Source organism: Ictidomys tridecemlineatus, chromosome 4 (genome assembly GCF_052094955.1).
Source record: "Ictidomys tridecemlineatus isolate mIctTri1 chromosome 4, mIctTri1.hap1, whole genome shotgun sequence".
NCBI classification, from domain to species: domain Eukaryota; kingdom Metazoa; phylum Chordata; class Mammalia; order Rodentia; family Sciuridae; genus Ictidomys; species Ictidomys tridecemlineatus.
This window is the reverse complement of record NC_135480.1, coordinates 148,808,986-148,830,797: the sequence shown is the minus strand read 5'-3', so window position 1 is coordinate 148,830,797 and position 21,812 is coordinate 148,808,986. Positions and strand designations below refer to the sequence as shown.

At 36.3% G+C, this 21,812-nt stretch overlaps 1 protein-coding gene across 1 annotated transcript in view; it reads right to left on the bottom strand.

The window, feature by feature from the left end:
* The window catches only part of Pdcd1lg2 (programmed cell death 1 ligand 2), a 53,123-nt gene extending 31,562 nt beyond the window's left edge, over positions 1-21,561 (bottom strand). The window contains exons 1-2 of the mRNA XM_040285730.2: positions 21,364-21,561; positions 4,786-5,091 (exon numbers count right to left, since the gene is read on the bottom strand). Of these exons, the coding sequence (XP_040141664.2) occupies positions 4,786-5,091; positions 21,364-21,418 (361 nt within the window). The 5' untranslated portion in view covers positions 21,419-21,561. The remainder of the gene's footprint in view (positions 1-4,785; positions 5,092-21,363) is intronic.
* Between the last annotated feature and the right edge of the window lie 251 nt (positions 21,562-21,812).

The window sequence follows — 21,812 nt, the reverse complement described above, 5'->3', positions numbered from 1 at the left end:
TTTTCCATATTTACTTCATTTATTTTCATAATTGTCATTTACATAGATATACCAGTTTGTTAAGTTGATCCTTGTTCCCAGTTAATACATAATTCTAGAACAAACGTACTTGAACATAAGTCTTTTTGCAAACATGTAGTTTTGCAGTTTATTTTCAAAAAAGGAAAGAGTATGCCTTAAATATTTTTACCAAGACTTTGAGTGATTTACCTCAACACTCTTGCCAATGGCACTAAAATTTTAGTCACTTTACTGTTGAAAAATGGAATTGCATTATTGTAGGACCGATTCTTTTATCATTATGAAATACTTTTTATACCTATTTTTCTAATCCTAGTAATGAGATGGATAGTTAACTTTTGGTTAAATACAACCTCAAATGGAAGCTCCTCCTTTATCTAGAAACAGTCTTGCCTGGATTAGGCAGTCTTGATCAGGACTAATAAGCAAGTTAAACTTTTATTGGGAAGATCATCCTTACACAAAGTCTCTTTGTAGCTTCAACCCATTGGTAATTGTTTGTTTTAGTATCACAACATAAGGTAAGCACAGTAATTGATAACATGGACTTCAGAATCTGAGGGATTTTCTTCTTCTTCTTTTTTTTTGGTACCAGGGATTGAACCCAGAGATGCTTAACCACTGAGCCATATCCTCAGCCAGTTTTATTTTTTTCTCTTTAAGTTGCTTAGGGCCTCAATAAGTTGCTGAGGCTAGTTTTGAACTTTTGATCCTTGTCTCACTGTCTATCACATTGACGCAAATGAGAAGAAAAAATGTAGTTTTGCATGTCTTGGTCTTGAGGATCCAGGCAAATTTCTAGCAATCACTGAAATAAATCTTTTAGAATTGTTCCCATTCGCTTGTTAAATAGCCCGAGAGAAGAATTTGATTAGAGTTTGCAATTCCCAGGAGCTTTTCTCCCTTTGAAATTCAGGACATTATTTTCTTAACTCCAAATTTCCTTATCATCTTGTTTCCTCAAGGGAAAATAGACATTGAGAACAGAGAGATAGCTCTATGGTAAGTCATGTTAGCAAATGCTTTCCCTGGCCTTAGAGACTTAACAGTTGACCTTTTCACTTCTGCCTTGCTTTTCTTCCACTGCTAGTCCTGAGCCCTTGGTCTTCTTGTTCTTTAAATGGAAATCATGCTGTCTTTTCCTGTACCTGTTGAAGTTACCCTCTTGTCCATCTTGGGCTTTCTTTCTTTCTTTTTTTTTGGCTTAAAGTACTTCCTAAAACACGAGCAGATTCCTGGTATTAGCTCTTTCCTGTATCCATCTCCACCTTACTCTGTTCCTGTGTGGGGTCCTTGGCATCATATCCCTCCTGGTCTGTTTGGCCTAGTGTACTGTTTGCTTCAGCCAGGCCCCCTGCCATAGACTGCTCCCAGTCAGACGGTCACCACCCGGGTTTTCAGAAACCACAGCCCTTTATTATTACCTCTTCTGGATGCTCTAGCCATTACACCTCACATTTCTCCTATCCCTTTGAAATCAACTCTCTCTTCACTATATTTAATGTGAATTGCTGTATGGACATTAAAGAAGGTAATATAAACCTATTTTCAAGGTTTATGCCATGAATTTTAAGGCAAAAGTCTGTTCTCCTTCAGTCCTATTTCATTTATGGGAACCCTCACTGTGGCACCAGATCTATCCTGCTTCCTTTAGAAGTCTCTGATCAGGAGAAGATACTCTTAGGTGCTGGTCCTAAATATTTATTTATTTATTTTGCTTGCATTACTCCTAAAAGAACTAAGAAACACTATGGTCCCTCATTAATTCTTAGAATTTTTTTTATAAGTTTCTATGTTGGAAAATTAGAATTTTAATAAATAATTTATATTGTATTTTTTTTAGTAAAACAACTATATTATTCTTATATATGCACCTAATGGCATCTAAATATTTAAAAAGCTGTCTTTTTTTACACACCATCATCCACTAAAAAATACAGAGAGAAATTGTTTTCTAACGGTCAGAGCTTTATATTGTATCTTTTCTTGAATCTCACTTCTTATTTTAATTTCCCCATAGAAGTTATTTTTTTTCCAGTGCTGTGATGGAACTCAGGGCCTGAAACGTGCTAGGCAAGCACTCTACACTGAGTCACACCCCTAGCTCCAGAAGTTTATCTTGCTGAGACAAATGTTTATATTTGACAGTTTTTTGATTTATTATCCTTATGCACCTTGTAATAAAGTATGTATAGCTACTGAAGTTAATATTTTTCTTATAACCATGAGGCATTAAGTACTCAAAGTTTTCTTCTGCACTGAAATCTAATTTCCATTATCAGCATATATATGATTACAATGTAAAATGCTATGAATATTGGTAATTATTCAACATGAAAAATACAAATTTCCTGGAAAAGTTTTGCTTATTTTTCAAATTATTCCTGAATCTGAGGATACATATGTCTTAGGGTTGGACTGCTTCAACGTGGTAGTATACAGCATCCATTCTCTTTCAAATTTTCATTTTCTGTAGCTAGAAGGGCTGTGGGATCTTGTTCATATGAGTAAGTTGATGGAAACTTGGAACAGTTTTGTTCTACTTAGGTATGTCATTCTTTGAATGACAGGATTTATATGGCAAAATTACTCAATTTTGATTATATGATCATCATTCTATTTGTGCTTTCATCCATTTTGTTGAAAGCAGAAAATTTGACACCATCTGCTTTGCAAAATGGCCAGTTAGTCATGATGGTTCCATAAGGTGTGGGTATTTCTGTTTACTCTTTTTGGTACTATGAAGGTTTAAACCTTGGGGCAATGGACTACATTTATGGTGAGGTAGAAGTGAACTTTTTAGGAAGTGGAAGAAAGCAATAAAAAAGGAAGTGTTTTATGGGAACCCCAACAGCCTTGTCTGGAACACATATTCTGAGGTTCATCAATTTTGGGAAAGAGTACTTGGGGAAGATGAGAATCTAGAAACTTACTTCCTAAAACTGATTGTGCTCATTCATTGCTTAGAAAGTTGTCATGTTCCTCATGTACTCCAATGTGCATTCCCTTAAGGAATAAATCTCTCCACACTGGAAAAATCCCTGATCTAGCTGAGGTAGTAGGCGAAATGCCTCCCCAGGAATGAGAGGCAGCCCTCTGTCTGAAAGAATAGTGTAGCCACCCCCCAACTTCTCAAAGACCCTAGACATACCATAAATAGGGATCAATAAACATGGGGGTGGTGTCAGGGGTGCAGATACTCTAGGACTTTAGGGGATCCTGAGACTGCACGGCTTTCTTTCCTCATATGAATTGAATTCAGACTAACATAGTGTTCTCAAGTTCCTCCATGCTGATGCCAAGAGGTAGGAAAAGCAATAAAGAGAAAGCGGGTATGTGGCTTTCCTCTGGACACACCGATGGTTGAAGGATGGGGTAGTCAAAAAATATTTGGGTTTTTAAAATAAATCTCTGGATACTTTCTCTATGCCAGCCACCATGTCCAGTTCTTTATGTTTATTATCTTTGATGTTTACAACAATCCTATGTGGTAGGAGCTACTATTATCCTCTCACTGATAAGAAAAACAGAAGGTTATGAAAGGTGCCACAGGTGAAGTCAACGTTCATCCTTGTGCCTAATCCTTCTCTTATGTCCTTTTTTGTTCTGGATCATAGTCACACCATTGCTGCCCAGGTCAATAGTATTTGGGGGCCAAAACCCACAGAACATCCAGAAGGCAGATCCTCAGAGGCCTAATGAGTGGGGTGGGGAGGGCTAGAGAGCCGCCGGCAGTTTAGCTCAGAAGTCTATCAACAAGCCAATCAACAAGCTGATTCCAATCTTTCATAGTTGTTAAGAGTCTTGCTCAATATGACCTTTCCTAGAATAAACAAGAACACGAAGAGTCTCTTCAGATTTAGGTTCCCGGCTCTTTTGGGGTAGAAAGAGATCCAAACCAGAGAAATGGGGACAACTATGGGCTTAGCCAGGCTCTCTTGGGCCACCCACTTTACTTCTCTGGACTTTGGTTGCCTCATCTGTGATAGATAGGAGTTGGGCTTAAACAATGTTTTCCAAACTTTTTATAACCCAAAGTGAGAAAGAGAGGGAAAGAGACATACACACACACACACACACACACACACCCCTGAAACAAGAGTTTGATTGTTTTTGTTTTCATACTGCTGGGGATTGAACCCAGGGGAATTCTACAACTAAACTACATCTGTACTCTATTATTATTATTATTATTATTATTATTATTATTATTATTATTATTATTATTAAGACAGGGGCTTGCTAAGGTGCTCAGCCAGGAACAAGAGTTTTTAAAACAACACTTAGCCCTACTCTGTAATACTCTCTGACCTATTTATTTATTTATTTATTTTTGGGGTGAGGGGAGAGGAAACACCCATCTGGTTGCTTCTCACTAACTTGATTTTTTATCACAATTATAGTTGGAGAACTATGGTTTCTGGACTATAGGAATAACTACAAAGAGTAGCTGACTAACTAAGCTGGTCATGTTCCCTGAAAGAACTGAATTAGGCAAAGCTTATCTTTAGCACCTTCCCACCTTTTGGGATCTTGTTTTCCTGGCTTATTCTAGCCTCATTTTATTTCTACAAATCCTACTCCTGTTTATCCTTACTTAGCTGCTTTATGTGCAGGTGTCAGAAAACATTTCCAAGCAGGTGCTTCCCTCCACCCCCTCTGAAACAGCTGTCTCCTTAAAACCCTTAAAACAGGTTTCTGTTATTGGCAGCTAACACAGCTGGAGAGGTGACTCCATGAATTCTAGCCCTTGAAAGCACTCACCTTTGACTTCCACAGTCAGGTACTTGTAGTCCAAGGCGAGCCCGCAGATGATCAGGCAGAGGTACTGCCCTGCGTCTCTCACTTGCACTTGGGGGATGTGGAACAAAGCCTTCCCCAGGGGCAGCTGCTCCTCCAGCAGAGTGGCTCTCTCGCTGGGTGAGGATGTACCATTCTCCACCCTTTGAAAACTGGCTTTTATGGCTTCAGTTTCCGTACAATCTTTAGTGTCAAAATCACACTCGAGGGTCACATTGCTGCCGTGGTCTACTGTGTACAATTTCTTCGGGACTGTCACTGTGAATAAAGCTGAAAGGGAAAGACAGCTCACTGTTGCCTGCCTCTACTTGAAGGTTCAGTTCTTCCAGAAAGGGATCTGAGCCCCATTCCACCCTCATTTTCTGGGAGATACCTATTGGCATCCAGGCCTTCTTTTGGGCTCCTCTTTCTCTTTTGCCCAATCCGGCAGAGCAAGGGTGGAATTCTTGGTTCATTGCTCTGAGCTGGTGAACATTTCACCCATGTACCTTATTGCCCTCCTGCTCTTTCCTAGGCACCCCAACATGAGCTTCTGATGGACAGCAGTGGTTGCTTTCCATAGCATCTCCCACCTACTTCTCTAGTACCCTGTGGTCATTCCAGATCATCCCTCTTGGGAAAACAGAATCTCTCCTTCCAACTCCCTGGCCATCAAAGTCTGAGTCCATGTCCTTAACGGCCTTCACACCCTGTTATCTGGGCTCATTTTCTTCAATCTATACAGATCAATTCATGCCTTTCCCTGCTAAATATTACTTCCCTAGCCAGTGATAGTAATAAAAATTATCACTTGTAGAGTTCTTAAACATTTCTGCTGACACATTGTCTCATTTAGACTTCCCAGGAAGTGAGGTAGTCAATAGTGTTATCTTCTTTTTAGAAAATTAAATTGAGGCACATTAAAGTTAAGCAGCTTGCTCAAGATTGTACAGCAAAGATCAGACCAGGGATTTCTTTAAGTCACAAATGCTGTTGAACACCACATCATACAAACCCACTGTGGATGCTATTTTCTATTAATAAAGGGAAAGATGTTTAATGTGTATTTACTATGTGCCAAGCACTGTTAGATACTTTATGACTGTATCATTTAACCCTGAAAATATGACCATGAAAAACATATTATCATTAAGGTTGGATAGTTAAGGAAACTGGCTCAAAGAAATTGGCTCCTGAAATATTGTTAGTAAGGTTAATATTCATAACCAGTCAGTGTTTGACTTCAAATCTGTAGTTTCTGCTTAGATAGTATCTCCCAAAATACAAAGCACATATCAATAGAAGTATATATAATTCTAGATGGGGTAGAATCAAAGCCTAAAGAAAGTTGAATTATTTAGAGAGAAATTTATCCCTTTTCAGAATGCACTTCAATCCCTCAAGTACACGTAATTTATAATCAGACTCTTATACCATCAATGCTTGTTCTTTTTCCTTTTGATAAAACAGGAAGCTTCCAGGCAAATAAGTGTTATCAGGGTGGAGTTTAACAACACTATTTTATTTTAATTGCATTTACTTTGTTTCTAGTCTACATTTTATTAGTATAAGCAAGACTGAATTTCCAAGTACAAAGGAGCATCCTGTCTAGCTAAAAAAAAGCTGAATTGATTTAAATAATTCTGTGAAACCATAGTATAAAGAGTAGCCAAATATGGCAAAACTAGTGAAGGCAGTGTTTGCAATCATAAAGCATGAGACACTGCCCCAAATTATTCTGCTTCCATCATTAATGAATAGGGATCATTATGATGGAGTATGGAAAGATCTGGAAGTAGTTTCCAAATCATCACAGATTAGATCAAATTATGTTCAGTAGAGTTTGCTTCATTCATTCATGAATTTATTCAATCAAATTGAAATCAATCAGATCAAATCATTCTCTCAAAAAATATTGGGGGGCCTTCACCTAAGCATTTGCTTTTCAAGGGCCATTTCTGTATAAAACGTGGTATGGGAAGAGCACAGGACTTAGTGTGTTCAAATTCTGCCTTTTTCAGGATTAGGAGCCTTTGATCAGAACTCAACACTTAACTTTCATGAATCTCAGTCTCCTTTTTGTAAGATGAGGTTAGTATTTACTTCTCAATATCATGGTGAAAACGGGACAAGATATATTACATGTGCAGGGCTCAGGTCTGGTAACTAGTAAGTACTTGGCAAACTTTCATACCATGTTTTAATTCTTGGGAAAGTAGCAATCTATATATGAAAACATGGCCATTCTTTATTAGTCAAAATTCTTTTTACTAATCAGGATAATTTATTCCTGACAAGAGTTCACAGCATAGTAACTTTTGGGTTTCCTGCTTGAATGATTCACAGTACAATTTTCTTTGGATTCAAGTTTTTCCTCCCATTGAACTGAAAGTCTTGGAAGGCAATAACCAAGTTGAGTTTGCTTTGATATCACTCAGTCCTTGACACATGCTTAGTTCCATATAAGGGTTTAGCAAATAAATGGCAGAAAGAGAGAAAGAGAAAGAAAGGAGATGAATACCAGAGATGATATGACTTGGCATTCTCAGTCACCACACAGCACAACTGATAGTTATCTGCACCAATGGGCTTTATAAAAAAATGACAGATATGTTTATATTTTGCCTACACTCCCTGTTATAACCACAACTTTGACTCTTTCTACAGAGATCTATGGTCAGAGAGGAGGTTCACATGTGACCACTGTTCTTTTGTGCAAGATGGGATCAGGGCCAAGGCTATCAGGTGAGTGTTTTCATATACAACAATGCTAATCACATCTGTGCTTGCTGACCCAGAAGAGAAGACCTTGGGATAATATTTATGAAAAGGGACATTGTGCTTCAGGATTTCCTATATGATTCCACTTTGTAGAATCCCCTGCATACTGTAACAACAAGGCTTCACATAATGGGACCATAGTCTCCTTAATGGGGTCCTGTTAAGGGTAGACCCCTTTATGATGGGTACCATCTCTACATCCTCAGTCCCTTGTAATTAAGACACTCTGCTTGAAAGAATCATATTTATCTATCAAAGATGTATTAACTATCTTCTGTTTGTCAGGTTCAGGAATTTTCTACTACTTTCGCTCTTCTCAGTACTTCCTTCTTTTATTTTACATTACATGATAAAGCAAGAAAAATCGAATGTGATGGGGGGTGTGCAGGGAAAGTTAGTTGCTGTGCCTTATTAACAAGAAGAATTAGAGATTTGGTTGTCGATTCTATTGACTGCATTTAGCAAATTTATTTACCACATAATGCTTTCTTTACCACACGATCAAGGGAACATCTGTAACTTCCTCTGGAATTCCCCTTAGAATACAGCAGAACTCCCCTCTTTACTGCCTGAGCTCTAGATAAATGTTTGTTTTCTTCTTGTTTTTCTTCTCTGCCTTGTACAGGGTTATGTGTTAAGGGTTGTAGACATAAAGTATGCTACCTTTCAGACAGGTGATATTTTTTGGCTAGTATTCACAAGAGAAAAGAGTAATGAATGAACATGAATCATGTCTATGAGTACCTTGGAACAACTGAGGTTAATTGGTATTTGGTATAACTTTGTCTCAAAGCTTCCAATATGCAAAGCTTTGGGCTTGATTGCCTCCTATAAAATGCGGGGATTAGGAAATGCAACACACTTGAAATCCTAAAATATTCTTATTTTTTATAAATTGCATAGGAAATCAAAACACTTTTGCAAGCAATTCTGTGAAGAGGCTTTTCTCAAGCTTGGCTGCACATCAGAATCACTAAACAGAGGCCTCAACCTCAGCTGACCCTGGAATCACTGAAAGGCTGTCTTGGTCTGTTCAGTGTTTCTTTAACAGAATACCTAAGGCCATGTCTTTTATAAAGAGGCTCCTGGTTCTGGTGACCTGAGGGTCCAAGCAGCTAGGCACCAGCCTTCTTGCAAGGGCCTCCTGGCCCTATCACAACGTGGAGGAGAAGCAGAAAGGGAACTGGCTGCATGCACAAGAGACTGAGCACTCATGCACAATGATCAGGGTGGCTTCATTTTATAACAGCCCATTTTCATGACACAGGCTTAGCACATTCATGAGGGTGGAGCCCCCAGGACCTAATTACCTTCTACTAGGTCCTACCTTTTAAAGATTCTACCACCTTAACATCGCCACATGGAGGACCAAATCTGCTGGATGTGAGCTTCTGCGAGTAAACTATATCCAAATCATAGCAGAGGCTTCTAAAAAACACTAATGCCCAGACTCTGCTTTGGCTCCTTTAAAATTAAATTATTTCAGAGGTGGGACCAGCATTAATTTTTTTTTAAATTTTTTAGTATTTATTTTTCAGTTCTTGGCGGACACAACATCTTTGTTTGTATGTGGTGCTGAGGATCGAACCTGGGCCGCACGCATGCCAGGCGATCGCGCTACCGCTTGAGCCATATCCCCAGCCCCCAGCATTAATTTTTTAAGAACAATTTTCCTGGGAGTATAGAATGTGCAGACAATAGTGAGTTACATTAGACTAATAAAATACATGTACTTGCAAACTCTTTTTACCATCTTTCTAAAGTGTTATCCTCAGCTTTACCTGGAAACTAGTTAGAAGTGAAGAATCTCAGGATTTCTCCAGATGTAGAGAATCAGGATCTTGCATTTGGTGATTTATATGCACAGTAATAGTTGAGTAGCAGCATTATAAAATCTGTCTGCATCTGGACTGTTACCACTAGGAATTGGTGTAATAATTAACACTTTTTTAAATACAATGAGCCAACTGCTAAGATAACCCTAATGTCATCATCTCATTTGATCCTGCCAACACTTCTGCAAAGTAGGAGTTACTATTCATATTTTAAAGATAAGGAAACTGAGGCTTAAAGCAGTGATACAACTTACTCATTGCCAAAGAATGATGGTCATGTAATTAGAATTCAAAATCATTTGTGTGTCCTCAATGTACATTATCACTATGTTCCTAATGACTCTATAGATATATTTCCACTGGCATGTGTATGTTATACCCATGAGTGAGATAAATATATTTTTTTAGCTTTACGTTAAAGAAAAGATATTGTTTTCACTTCATGTCCCACACATGAGTTACTACATTAAGCTAGTTTAACTTCTGAAGTTAACAAATGAGAACATTGGGAAGTTTCCACAACTGCATATTAAGTGGGCAACACAGGTTTTCTCATTCATTTGGGGCTCTTAAATCAATGAAAGGGCAAAGGACTTAGTGAAAGCATGAAAAATTCATATATGCAAGTCTCTTAGCCAGATTAAAGCAGCTAACTTGAATAATGCTGTAGTCTTTTTAAAAATTCTGAGGGAAACTTTGCATTTTATTTGCAACCAGTCATCAATGAGAGTCAGCACCTGTCCCATCTCCAGGAAACACAAAACAAATCATTTGCATTATTTCCCCAAATAGTTTTTTCTCCCAAGATAGCTTCCTCTTTAAGCTAATTATATATTTTTCATTTAACATCAGAAGCTTAATTTATTTTTCAGACTTCCTATATGATGTACTTGAAAGATGAGAGGGGGCTGGAGGGCTGCTTTACACAGCTATATTCTTCAGAAAATTCCGCAGTTTCTGGTTTAGGACAAAATCCTGCTCTGTGTACCTGACTCATGCTATATTCCATGTATGAGCACTGTACGGAGACACAGTAATCCTGCTCTCTTAGAAATCTTCTCCCCAACTTGATTCTTCTCTTTTGTATCTTTCAGGAGTCAGTAAAAGTAGTGGAAGATAGGCCAAGTAGAACAATCTGATCTTAGCCCTAGAGTAACCTCAGTTACCCATGATCATGAATACTTCTGGTTTTCATCCACCTCTGAAGGATGAAGAAAGGGAAACATCAATTGAGAGAAGGGTGACTAGGCTTTTTTCCCTTCAAGACATGATAAAATGTAAAAGTAAATATTACCCTTTAATCATTTTTGGATTACAAGATATAATTGGGTTTTGAACAAATGTATAAGAATAAAAAGATTCAACTATAAAGCTACAATAATCAAAAGAGGGTGCTACCGGTGAAAGGCTAGACACAAATCAGTGGAACAGAATAGATATTAGAAGTAGACCCACGTGTTGGTGCAACCATTATGGAAAGTGGTATGGAGATCCCTCAGAAAACTTGGAATTGAACCACCGTTTGACCCAGTATCCGACTTCTTGGTTTATACCCAAAGAACTTAAAATCTGCATATTACAGTGATGCAGCCACATCAATGTTTATAGCAGCTCAATTCCTAGCTAAACTATGGAACCAACCTACATGCTCTTCAACAGATGAATGGATAAGAAAAATGTGGTATATGTATGTGATGGAATATCACTCAGCCTTAAAGAAGAATGAAATCATAGCATTTGCTGGTAAATGGATGGAGCTGGAGAATATCATGCCAAGCAAAAGAAGCCAATCCCCCCAAAACAAAAGGCCATTTTTTTTCTCTGATATGTGGATGCTAATTTACAATGGGGTGAGGCTAGGGAAGAATAGAGTTACTTTAGGTAGAGGGAAGTGAAGGGAGGGGAGGGAGTCTGGGGGTAGGAAGGATAGTAGAATGAGTCAGACATTATTACCCTATGTAGATAAATAACTGTATGACTGGTATGATTCTACATTATGTACAAGGAGAAAAATGAGAAATTATATTCCATTATATATGATGTATCAATGTGCATCCTACTGTCATGTATAACTAATTAAAACAAATTTGAAAAAGAAGTAGATCCTCAAAAATATGACAAAATGATTTTTGACAAAGATTCAACAGCACATCTATGGAGAAAGGATAGACTTTTCAACAAAGGCTGCAGCTACTGGATATCTATATGGAAAAAATAAACAAGTCTCAACTTATACCTCACACCCTATACAAACACTAACTCAAAACAGATTATAAACTTGAATGTAAAATGTATAAACATAAATGTTTAGAAGAAAATCTTTTAGATTTTAGTCCAGTAACTAGCCAGAGTACTTAGATATGATACCAAAAGCATGAAACATAAAACATTCATAAATTCAAATCCATTACAATTAAAATCTTTGCTCTGCAAAGACCCTGTAAAAGAATGAAAAGAAAAGCCACAGACTGTGAGAAAGTATTTACCAAGTACATATCTGATAAAGGATGTAGATCTGTAATATTTAGAGAACTCTCAAAACTTTTCCTGAAGATAAACAATCCAAATTAAAATTTTTCAGTGATTTGAACATACAATTTACCCAAGAAAATACATGGATTTCCAGTAAGCATATGAAATTGTGCCTTACATTATTGGTTAAAGAAAAATGCAAATTAAAACAATAATGAGATATTTCTACACATCTATTAGAATGATGTAAAATAAAAAAAAAAACAATGTAAGTACCAAATGCTAGTGAGAATGAGGAGAAATGGAAACTCTCATGAAATGCTGCTGGGAATCTAAAAATCAAATCTATGGAAAGGTTTAATAATTTTATATAAATTAAATTATACTTACCATATGACCTAACAATCCCACTCCTAGTTGTTTATCCAAATGATTTGAAAATGTATGTTCACACAGAAATGTAGATGCAAGCATTTATAGCAACTTTATTTAAAATTACCCCAAATGGGAAACAACCCAAATGTCCCTCAATTAGGAATGAATTAACCAAATATGGTACATGTATACAACAGACTACTACTTATTTACAAAAAGAAATGAACTATTGATACATACAATGATATGAATGAATCTCAAATGCATTTTGCTAAGTGAAAGAAGACAAATAAAAAGCTAATATATAATACACAATGTTCACATATATGGAAATATCATAGCAAATTCCATAAATTTGTATAATTAATCTATTAATAATAAAAGATAATGATTTAAGAGAATATCAAATGAATGATCTCATTTATATGACATTCTAGAAAGATTCACATTTTAAGGACAAAGAATAGGTCAATGGTTCCTGCATTTAAAAATTGGGAGAGGACAAAAAAAAAATAAAAAAAATAAAAATTGGGAGAGGACAATATCAAATATCAGAGCATCAGATGTATGATGTATTAAAGGACCTAATGGGAGGGACATACTCTAATACAATAGTAGTTGAGGACTTTAACACCCCACTTTAGCAATGGACAGATCCTCTAGACAGAAAATAATAATAAAAAAAGTAGTAGAGTTGAACTTCACCCTAGACCAAATGGATCTAACAAACATCTACAGAATTGTTAGCTAAGTGCAGTGGTGCTTACCTGGAACCCCAGTAATTTAGGAGGCTGAGGCAGGAGAATCACAAGTTCAAGGTCAGCCTCAGTAACTGAGGCCTTAAGCAATTTAATTGGATCCTATCTCAAAAAATGAAAAGGGCTGGGGATGTAGCTCAGTGATAAAGAGCCCCTGGGTTCAAACCCCAGTTCAAAAGAAAAACAACAAATAATTAAATAAACAAACAAACAATTAAATAAAGAAACAAAAAATGGAAACTACAAATCAAAATTTTTGATGAATATAGATACTAAAACCCTCAACAAAATACAGGCAAGTCAAATTCAAGAGCAAATTAAAAATATTATTCAAGTGGGATTCATCCCAGGAATGCAAAAATAGTACAAAATATGCAAATCAATAAACATGAACACCATTTCAATGGAATAAAGGACAGATGGACTTCCAAAATGATAGAGAAAATACATTCAATAAAATCTAACATCCCTTCATGTAAAAACTCTGAACAAATTGGGCATATAAAGAACATATCTCAACATAATAAAAGACATTTATAAATAATCAACAGCTAATTATATTGAATAGGAGTTAAGCTGAAATCTTTCTAAGACCTGGAATAAGACAAAGATGATCACTTCCACCACTTTTATTCAACATAGTGCCAGAAGTTCTAGGCAGAACAATAAGGCAAGAGTAAGAAATAAGGGGCATCCAAATTGGAAAAGAAGTCAAATCTTCACTGTTTATGTATAGAAACACCTAGAACTCCACTACAAAATGATTAGAAGCAAGAAATGGATTCAGAAAAGGATAAAAGCCAACAACATATAAAAATTAGTAACATATGCCAATAGTGAAATATCTGAGGTAGAAATCAAGAATGCAATCCCATTTACAATAGCTGCAAAAAAAAAAATCCCTAGGAATAAATTTAACTAAAGAGGTAAAATATTTCTTCAATGAAAATTATAAAGCATTGATAAAAAATTAAAGATATACAAAAAGGGGGAAAGACATGCTATGTTAATGGAAGATTTGATATTGTTAATAGTCTATACTATCTAAAGCAATTTGGAGATTCAATGTATTTCCTATCAAAATACCAATGGCATTCTTTTTTAAAATTAATTAATTTATTTCTTCTAATTTGTTATACATGCCAGCAGAATCATTGTACACAAATGGAGCACAATTTTTCATTTCTCTGGTTGTACACAAAGTAGACTCACACCATTCATGTCTTCATAAGTGTACCTAGGGTGTGATGTCCATCTCATTCCACCATCTTTTCGACCCTCACACCTCCTCCCCACCTTTGCCCTATCCAAAGTTTCTCTATTCCTCCCATGCTGTCCTCAATCCCTAATAGGATCAGTGTCTAATAATCAGAAAAAACATTGGACTTTGGTTTTTGGGAATTGACTTACTTCACTTAGCATGATATTCTCCAACTCCACCCATTTATCTGTAAATGCCATGATTTATTCTCTTTTAATGCTGAGTAATATTCCATTGTGTATAAATATCACAGTTTCTTTATCCATTTATCTATTGAAGGGCATCTAGGTGGGTTCCACAATTTAGCTATTGTGAATTGTGCTGCTATAAACATTGATGTGGCTGCATCACTGTAGTATGCTGTTTTTAAGTCCTTTGAGTATAAACTGAGGAGTGGGATAGCTGGGTCAATGGTGGTTCCATTCCAAATGTTCTAAGGAATCTCCATACTGCTTTTCAGATTGGCTGCACCAATTTGCAGTCCCCAGCAATATACGAGTGTGCCTTTCCCCCCCACATCCTTATCAACACTTATTGTTGCTTGTATTCCTAGTAACTGCCATTCTAACTGGAGTGAGATGAAATCTTAAGTAGATTTTCTCTAATTGCTAGAGATGTTGAGCATTTTTTACATATTTGTTGATCAATTGTATATCTTCTTCTGAGAAGTGTTTGTTCAGTTCCTGAGCCCATTTTTTGATTGTGTTATCTGATTTTTTGGTGTTAAATCCTTGAAATTTAACACTTTTGGTCCTTGAAACTCTAGCCAGAGCAAATAGACAGACAAAACTAATTAAAGGGATACAAATAGGAAAAGAAGAACTCAAACTATCACTATTTGCTGATGACATGATTCTATACTTAGAGGATCTGAAAAATTCCACCAAAAACTTCTAGAATTAATAAATGAATTCAGCAAAGTAGCAGGATGTGAAATCAACAGCCATAAATCAAATACATTTCTGTACATCAGTGACAAATCCTCTGAAAGAGAAACTAGAAAAACTACCTCATTCACAATAGCCTCAAAAAATGTATATTTGGGGATAAACTTAACGAAAGAGGTGAAAGACCATCTCTAATGAAAACTACAGAATACTAAAGAAAGAAATTAAAGAAGACCTTATAAGATGGAAAGATTTCCACTGTTCTTGGATAAGTAGAATTAATATTATCAAAATGACCATACTCCCAAAAGCACTATACAGATGTAATGCAATTCAAATCAAAATCCCAATGACATTTCTAGAAATAGAAAAAGCAATCATGAAATTCTTTTGAAAAAATAAGAAACTCAGAATAGCCAAAGCAATCCTTAGCAAGAAGAGTGAAGCAGGTGGCATCACAATACATACCTTAAACTATACTATAGAGCAATAGTAACAAAAACAGTATGCTATTAGCACCAAAATAGACTTGTAGACCATTGGTACAGAATAGAAGACACAGAGACAAACCCACATAAATACAGTTATCTCATTCTAATCAAAGGTACCAAAAGCACATATTGGAGAAAAGATAGTCTCTTCAACAAATGGTGCTGGGAAAATTGGAAATCCATATACAGCAAAATGAAATTAAACCCTTATCTCTCATCATGCACAAAACTGAACTCAAAGTAGAACAAGGACCTAGGAATTAGTCCAGAGACACTGTGTCTAATTGAAAAAAAGTAGGCCCAAATCTTCATCATGTTGGATTAGGCCTCTATTTCTTTAACAAAACTCCTAAAACACAAGAAATAAAATCATGAATCAATAAATATGATGGATTCAAACTGAAAAGCTTCTTCTCAGCAAAATAAAACTAATGGCATTCTTTATGTAACTAGAAAAAAAATAATTCTAAAATTTACACGGAGCCACAGAAAAAAACCCTAATAGCTGAAGTCATTTTTAGCAAAAAGAGTGAAGCAGGAGACATTTTACACTACCTGAGTTCAAGTCTATTACAGATGTGTAGTAATCTAGACAGCACAGCATTGGCATAAAAACAGACACACAAACCAATGGAACTGAATAGAATGCCTAGAAGTAAATTCATGTATCTATAGCCAATGAATTTTTTACAAAGGTGCAAAGTCTTTTTTAATAAATGTTCTTGGGAGAATTGGGTATCCAATTTTATGCAGAAGAATGATGCAATCTCTATCTCTAATCGGTCACAAAGATCATCTCATGCTATATTAAAGATTTAAATATAAGACCTTAAATTATGAAACCACTAGAAGAAAGCAGAGGAAATGCTTTAGGACCTTGGACTGGGTAAGGATTTTTTTGTCCTAGACCCTCAAAACACAGGAAATGAGAGCAAAAATAATCAAATGGGGTAACATAAAACTAAAAAGCTTCTGAACATCAAAGAAAACTCTCAACAGAGTGCAGATGCAACCTATATAATGGGGAAGATGTTTGCAATGTATACAGCTGACAAGGGGTTTATATCTAGAACATAAAAGGAACTCCAAAAACTCAATAGCAAAGATCAGATAACTCAATTTTAAAAATGGACAGTAGATCTAAATAGACATTCCTCAAAAGAAGATATACAAATGGCCAACAAATGCATGAAAAATGACTCAACATCACTAAGCACTGGAGAAATGCAAATTAAAACCACAGTGAGGTATGACTAATACATCAACCAGTAAGAATGGCTAATATCAAGAAGACAAAAGGTTAACAAGTGCTGGCAGGGATGTGGAAAAAGGGGAATTCTCTGAACACTTTTGGGGGGAATGTAAATCAGCTATTATGGAAAACAGTATGGAGTTGCTTAAAAAATTTAAAATAGAATAATCATATGATCCAACAGTTACCCTTTGGGTATATAATCCAAAAGAAATGAAATCAGTATGTCAAAGAAAAATCTATACTTCCATGTTTGCTGCAGCACTACTTACAGTAGCCAAGAAATGTAAACAACCTAAGTGTCTGTCCGCTGATGAACAGATAAAGCAAATGTGTACATGTGCATGATAGAATACTATTCAGCCATAAAAAATGAAATTCTGACATTTTTAACAACATGGATTGAACTGGAGATCATTACGATAAGTGACATAAAGCAAGCATAGAAACACAAGTGTCACATGTGGACTTGTCTTCATATGTGGAATCTAAAAAAACGTTGATTTCATAGAAGTTGAGAAGAGAATGATGTTTACCAGAGACCAACAATAGTAGATAGGACAGGGGGAGGGATTGTGAAGAGTTTATCAATAGATCTAAGACTCAGATAGGACTCACTGGGTTACTATTGCATGGTATGGTGACTGTAGATGTAGTATACATTTCAAAAAGCTAGAAGAAAGGATTTTGAAAGTTTTCACTGCTAAGAAATGATAAATTTTTGAAGAAATAAATATGGTTAGCCTGATTTAAACATTATACGATGTATATGTGTATCAAACATTACATAGTATCTCATTAATATGTACATCTTTTATGTTTTTATGTATTAGTAATTTTTTTTTAATTTGGAGGAGGATTTCTCATTTGGCCAATGATGGAACTGTTCTGGATCTTGATTGTGATGGGGGTTTATAAGACTACATACATTTGTCAAAATTCACAGATGAGTTTTATGTATGTAAGTTTAAAAATTAAAAATATGAAAATGTTCCTAATATTTTACTTCAGACTTTATAGATAATTCAGTAGAGCATGTTTGGAGCCTACAAGTAAGAAAAGAGTTAATGATTAGTAGTTTATTGGAATCATATTTCTAGTCAACCTTTGTTGCTGTCTTTGGGAGGCACATTTTTTTTTCGAGCATTAATCCAGGAAAAAATTGACATTACTGTAGTGTCCATTAGTAGGGAATTGGTTAAGTGAATCACAGCATATTTAATGAAATTTATATAGTTATTTAATTTTTTTTAAAAGGGGACAGAAAGGTTAGTGCTATGGGGAGTGTTTGGATAGATTAATCAAGGCATGGGCAGATGAAGACAGTCTGGGGAGTTGGCAAAGATCCACTTCTTGATAAGGGTGGTGCTTATAAAAGGGTTCAGTAACATTAAGCTTTACATTTGTTTCATGTGGTTTTCTGCATCTATGGTATGTTTTACCACCAGAAAGGCTTTAAAAAGAAAAATTATAAAAAACTATTTAATTAGGACTGGGTTTATGGTAGAGCACTTGCCTCGCATGTGTGAGGCACTGGGTTTGATCCTCAGCACCACATAAAAATAAATAAGTAAAGTCATTATGTCTATCTTCTGCTAAAAATATTTTTTTAAAAAAATATTTATTTAAGGAAAATGTACATCTGTGACCCTACCACCCACCCAAAGAACTGGAACATTACTAATAAGACATATCTACCAGAGGTAATTGACACCTGCATATTGTGCTTTATCTTATATGTATGTGTATGCTTAAGTAATATATTATTTATAAAAATGATATTGTGCTATATACCATATTTCTGGGCTTGACTTTTTTTTTAGGCTCAACATTATGCAATTCACATAGATAGATGCAGTGGCATGTTTTTGTAATTAATTTATTTGCTCACAGTATAATATTCTATTTTGTTCATAATCCATAATTTCCTTATTTATTTTCCAGAATGCCTGGGTTGTTTTTTTATTTGAAATGATGAAATGCTGCTATAAGCATTATTTTTAAAATTTAAAAATAGAAATGTATGCAGAGAGAGTACTAAGGCATTATATTGACATAATTCAAATATGGTGTTTTTCCTTTTCAATGAAGAGTGCAGGTGGAAGGTTGCACCAGGAACAATGAAGCAATGGGGTCTTTAGTGTGGCCACCGAAGGTATGACTCTCCCAGGAGCAGGATGTGGTAGCCTGACTGCTCTCATATTCTTTTTTAAGGGTTTTTTTTATTTTCAAAATTATACTTTTACTAGACAAATAATTCCTAAATTCAATTTTTTTTGTTTAAAAGTTTTAAAATGAGTAAACATGATGGATAAAATTGTCCTTTCTACAGCATCCCAGATCTTTTTTCCCTTACCAGAAGTAAACACTCAGATTCTTTGATTTCTAGGTGTTTCAGTTTTCTTTCTCCTTTGAAATACAAACTCTTTAATTAGGGAGATGTGAAATGACAAGGTTTTAAACCAACTCCTGAGGAAAAGGCATTCTAAAATTAAGGCATTCAATGTTTGTCTGAACTGAAATTATTGGCAGTGTGGAAAGCAGAGTAAAATTCTGAGTTTGTGGAAAATCAAGGAAGTAATGATTTTAACTTCTTTTGGGTTAATTTTTCAACTATCATCCATATGTTTTACTTTTTGAAATGTTCAGAATGAACTTTCAATAGATATCTATATTCAGATCTATGTACAAAATCCATTCCCAAGTTGGAAGACTTACGAATTTGTCTTCCATATTTGCTTACCGCCATTGTTGTAGCCTAGTAAAGTAGAAAGGACAATAAATCTGTTGAAATATTTCATGTGCCACCAAACTATGTAATTTTAAGAAAATTAAATAACTTTCTCAAGTCTGTTTCTCCACCTTCCCAATGGTTATTGTGAAGATGAAATGACATATAACATTGGTAAATCGCCTAGCATAGTGTCAGGTATTTAGTCCATGTCCTTAGTAAATATGATCTCTATTCCCTATACCCTTTAGTATACCTAATGGAGAGCAAGTGCCTTCTCATTGCCTTGGGCTGTTTACCTTAAAAAGAAAAATCCTTTCTCTTCAAAAAGATCAATGATGGATTAAAAATCTCTCTCTCTCTCTCTCTCTCTCTCTCTCTCTCTCTCTCTCTCTCTCTCTCTCTCTTTCTAGGAGAAAAGACCAAAACAAAACAAAACAAAAACAAAAACACCATTGGACATTTAAACTACAAACCCACAGAGGTTGCACAATCCCCAAGCTTTTGCCTGAAGCACTCAGTCCTCTCAGGGGACAGGGAACTCTAGTTTCAGACCCTTCTTTTGAACTTTGGTCACACTAGTTACTTTATGAAACTTAAAGCCCTTTAGTATAAAGCGGGTGCTTGCACCTTTTGCATGTCTCTAAAATCCCAGCCAAGTAGGATTCCTTGCAAAGGAAACAAAGAGCTTCTTTAGCTTGTACTGCTGGCCCAGGGTAGGAGGAGGCAGAATATTTGAGTCTTCCTTTGAGGAGGGTGCCAAATCTATGTTTCCAGGACCAGAAAAGGCTGGGCAGCCCAAGTAAGGGAGTGGAACATAGCTGAGAAAAGAACCATCTGGGGCCACCTGGACTGGGAAAGAAAGCTCTTCAAAAGGTTATCAAGTGCCAAAGGATTATTTGTCAACCAAGAGCAGAATGTTAGGTGATTTCCATGGGTTTAGGGCTGCTACCACCAAGGACTTTATCCCCCTTTCCACCTCTTTCTTTCTCTCTTACCTCCTGTCATTTGACCAAAATGATTCACTCCTGGTCCTTACTGCACACTATAAGGGTCTGAAGTCTGCTTGCCAGGAAAACAATCAGTTCTTAAATGGCTCCTTTCCACTTGCCCATATCCTTCAGTAGATGATCCATCTTCAAGTCTAAAGGCAGAACCTTCAGATGCATTGTTCACTGGGGCTTTAGGAAGACTCTGAGTTTTCAATTCAAGTAGTCCACATTAAGGTAAGAATGACCAAAGGCTGCTGCTGTTGCATTTTAAAAGAGCAACTCACATGAAAGTATAATAATAGGTAGAATGTCTTCGAGAGACTCTGTACTAATAAAGTCCTCTAGATGTTTTGGACCTTGTCTACTCACTCTCCCTGCCACAAGGGAAGGGGAAAGCCCCTTGGCATTTCACCTTTAAAGAAACTCAGTCGCTGATCTCTAGTATCCGTTCAGATGCATGTGGCCTGAGTAGTCATGCCTTCTTGTCATTATTCTTATTGGATAATGCAGATGGATGGATCAATATCCTCAGTCCCCATTTTCATAAGAAAGGGACATTAGAATACACAAGCCACCCTGACACAATTCTTTTGCTTGAAGCAGCCAGTGATTATACTTCCCCTCAAAGAAAGCCTTCAGCCTGAGGACCACAGGCTCATTATTGGCCTGAGTGAGGGGCCACTACCTGCTCCCCTCCAGGACCCGTCCCTCCCTTTGTCTTCTCTTACCTGCTGCCTGATGAAGCTGCGATCCTAGGTTCAACACTAGCAGGAGGAAGAACATGTTCTGTATTTGATCTGAAATAGACAATTGAAAGTTTCAGAGCCTAACGCAGTCTTTCTGGGCCTCATGATTTGGTGATTTGCTTACTCCGGAGAATAGGGTAAAGACTCATAAATAAATATTTTGGGGGAAGGCATAAATGGCAGGGGAGCGGAACTGCAAAGAGAAGTTGTAGTTTGACTGTCTGGAGGATAGGGGATGTAGCGTAGAAGGAAGTGAGACAGTCTTTCTCAGTCCAAATGAGAAGCTATTCTTCCTATTCTAATGGCTTTTTCTGAAGATGAACCAGTTTTCAGGAGTAGCCCACACTGATGGTTATCTGCACCTCTTTGTGTCTGCCACAAAACTTTACATCATACTTCTCATCCCCCCAATAGCAGGCCCTCAAATACCA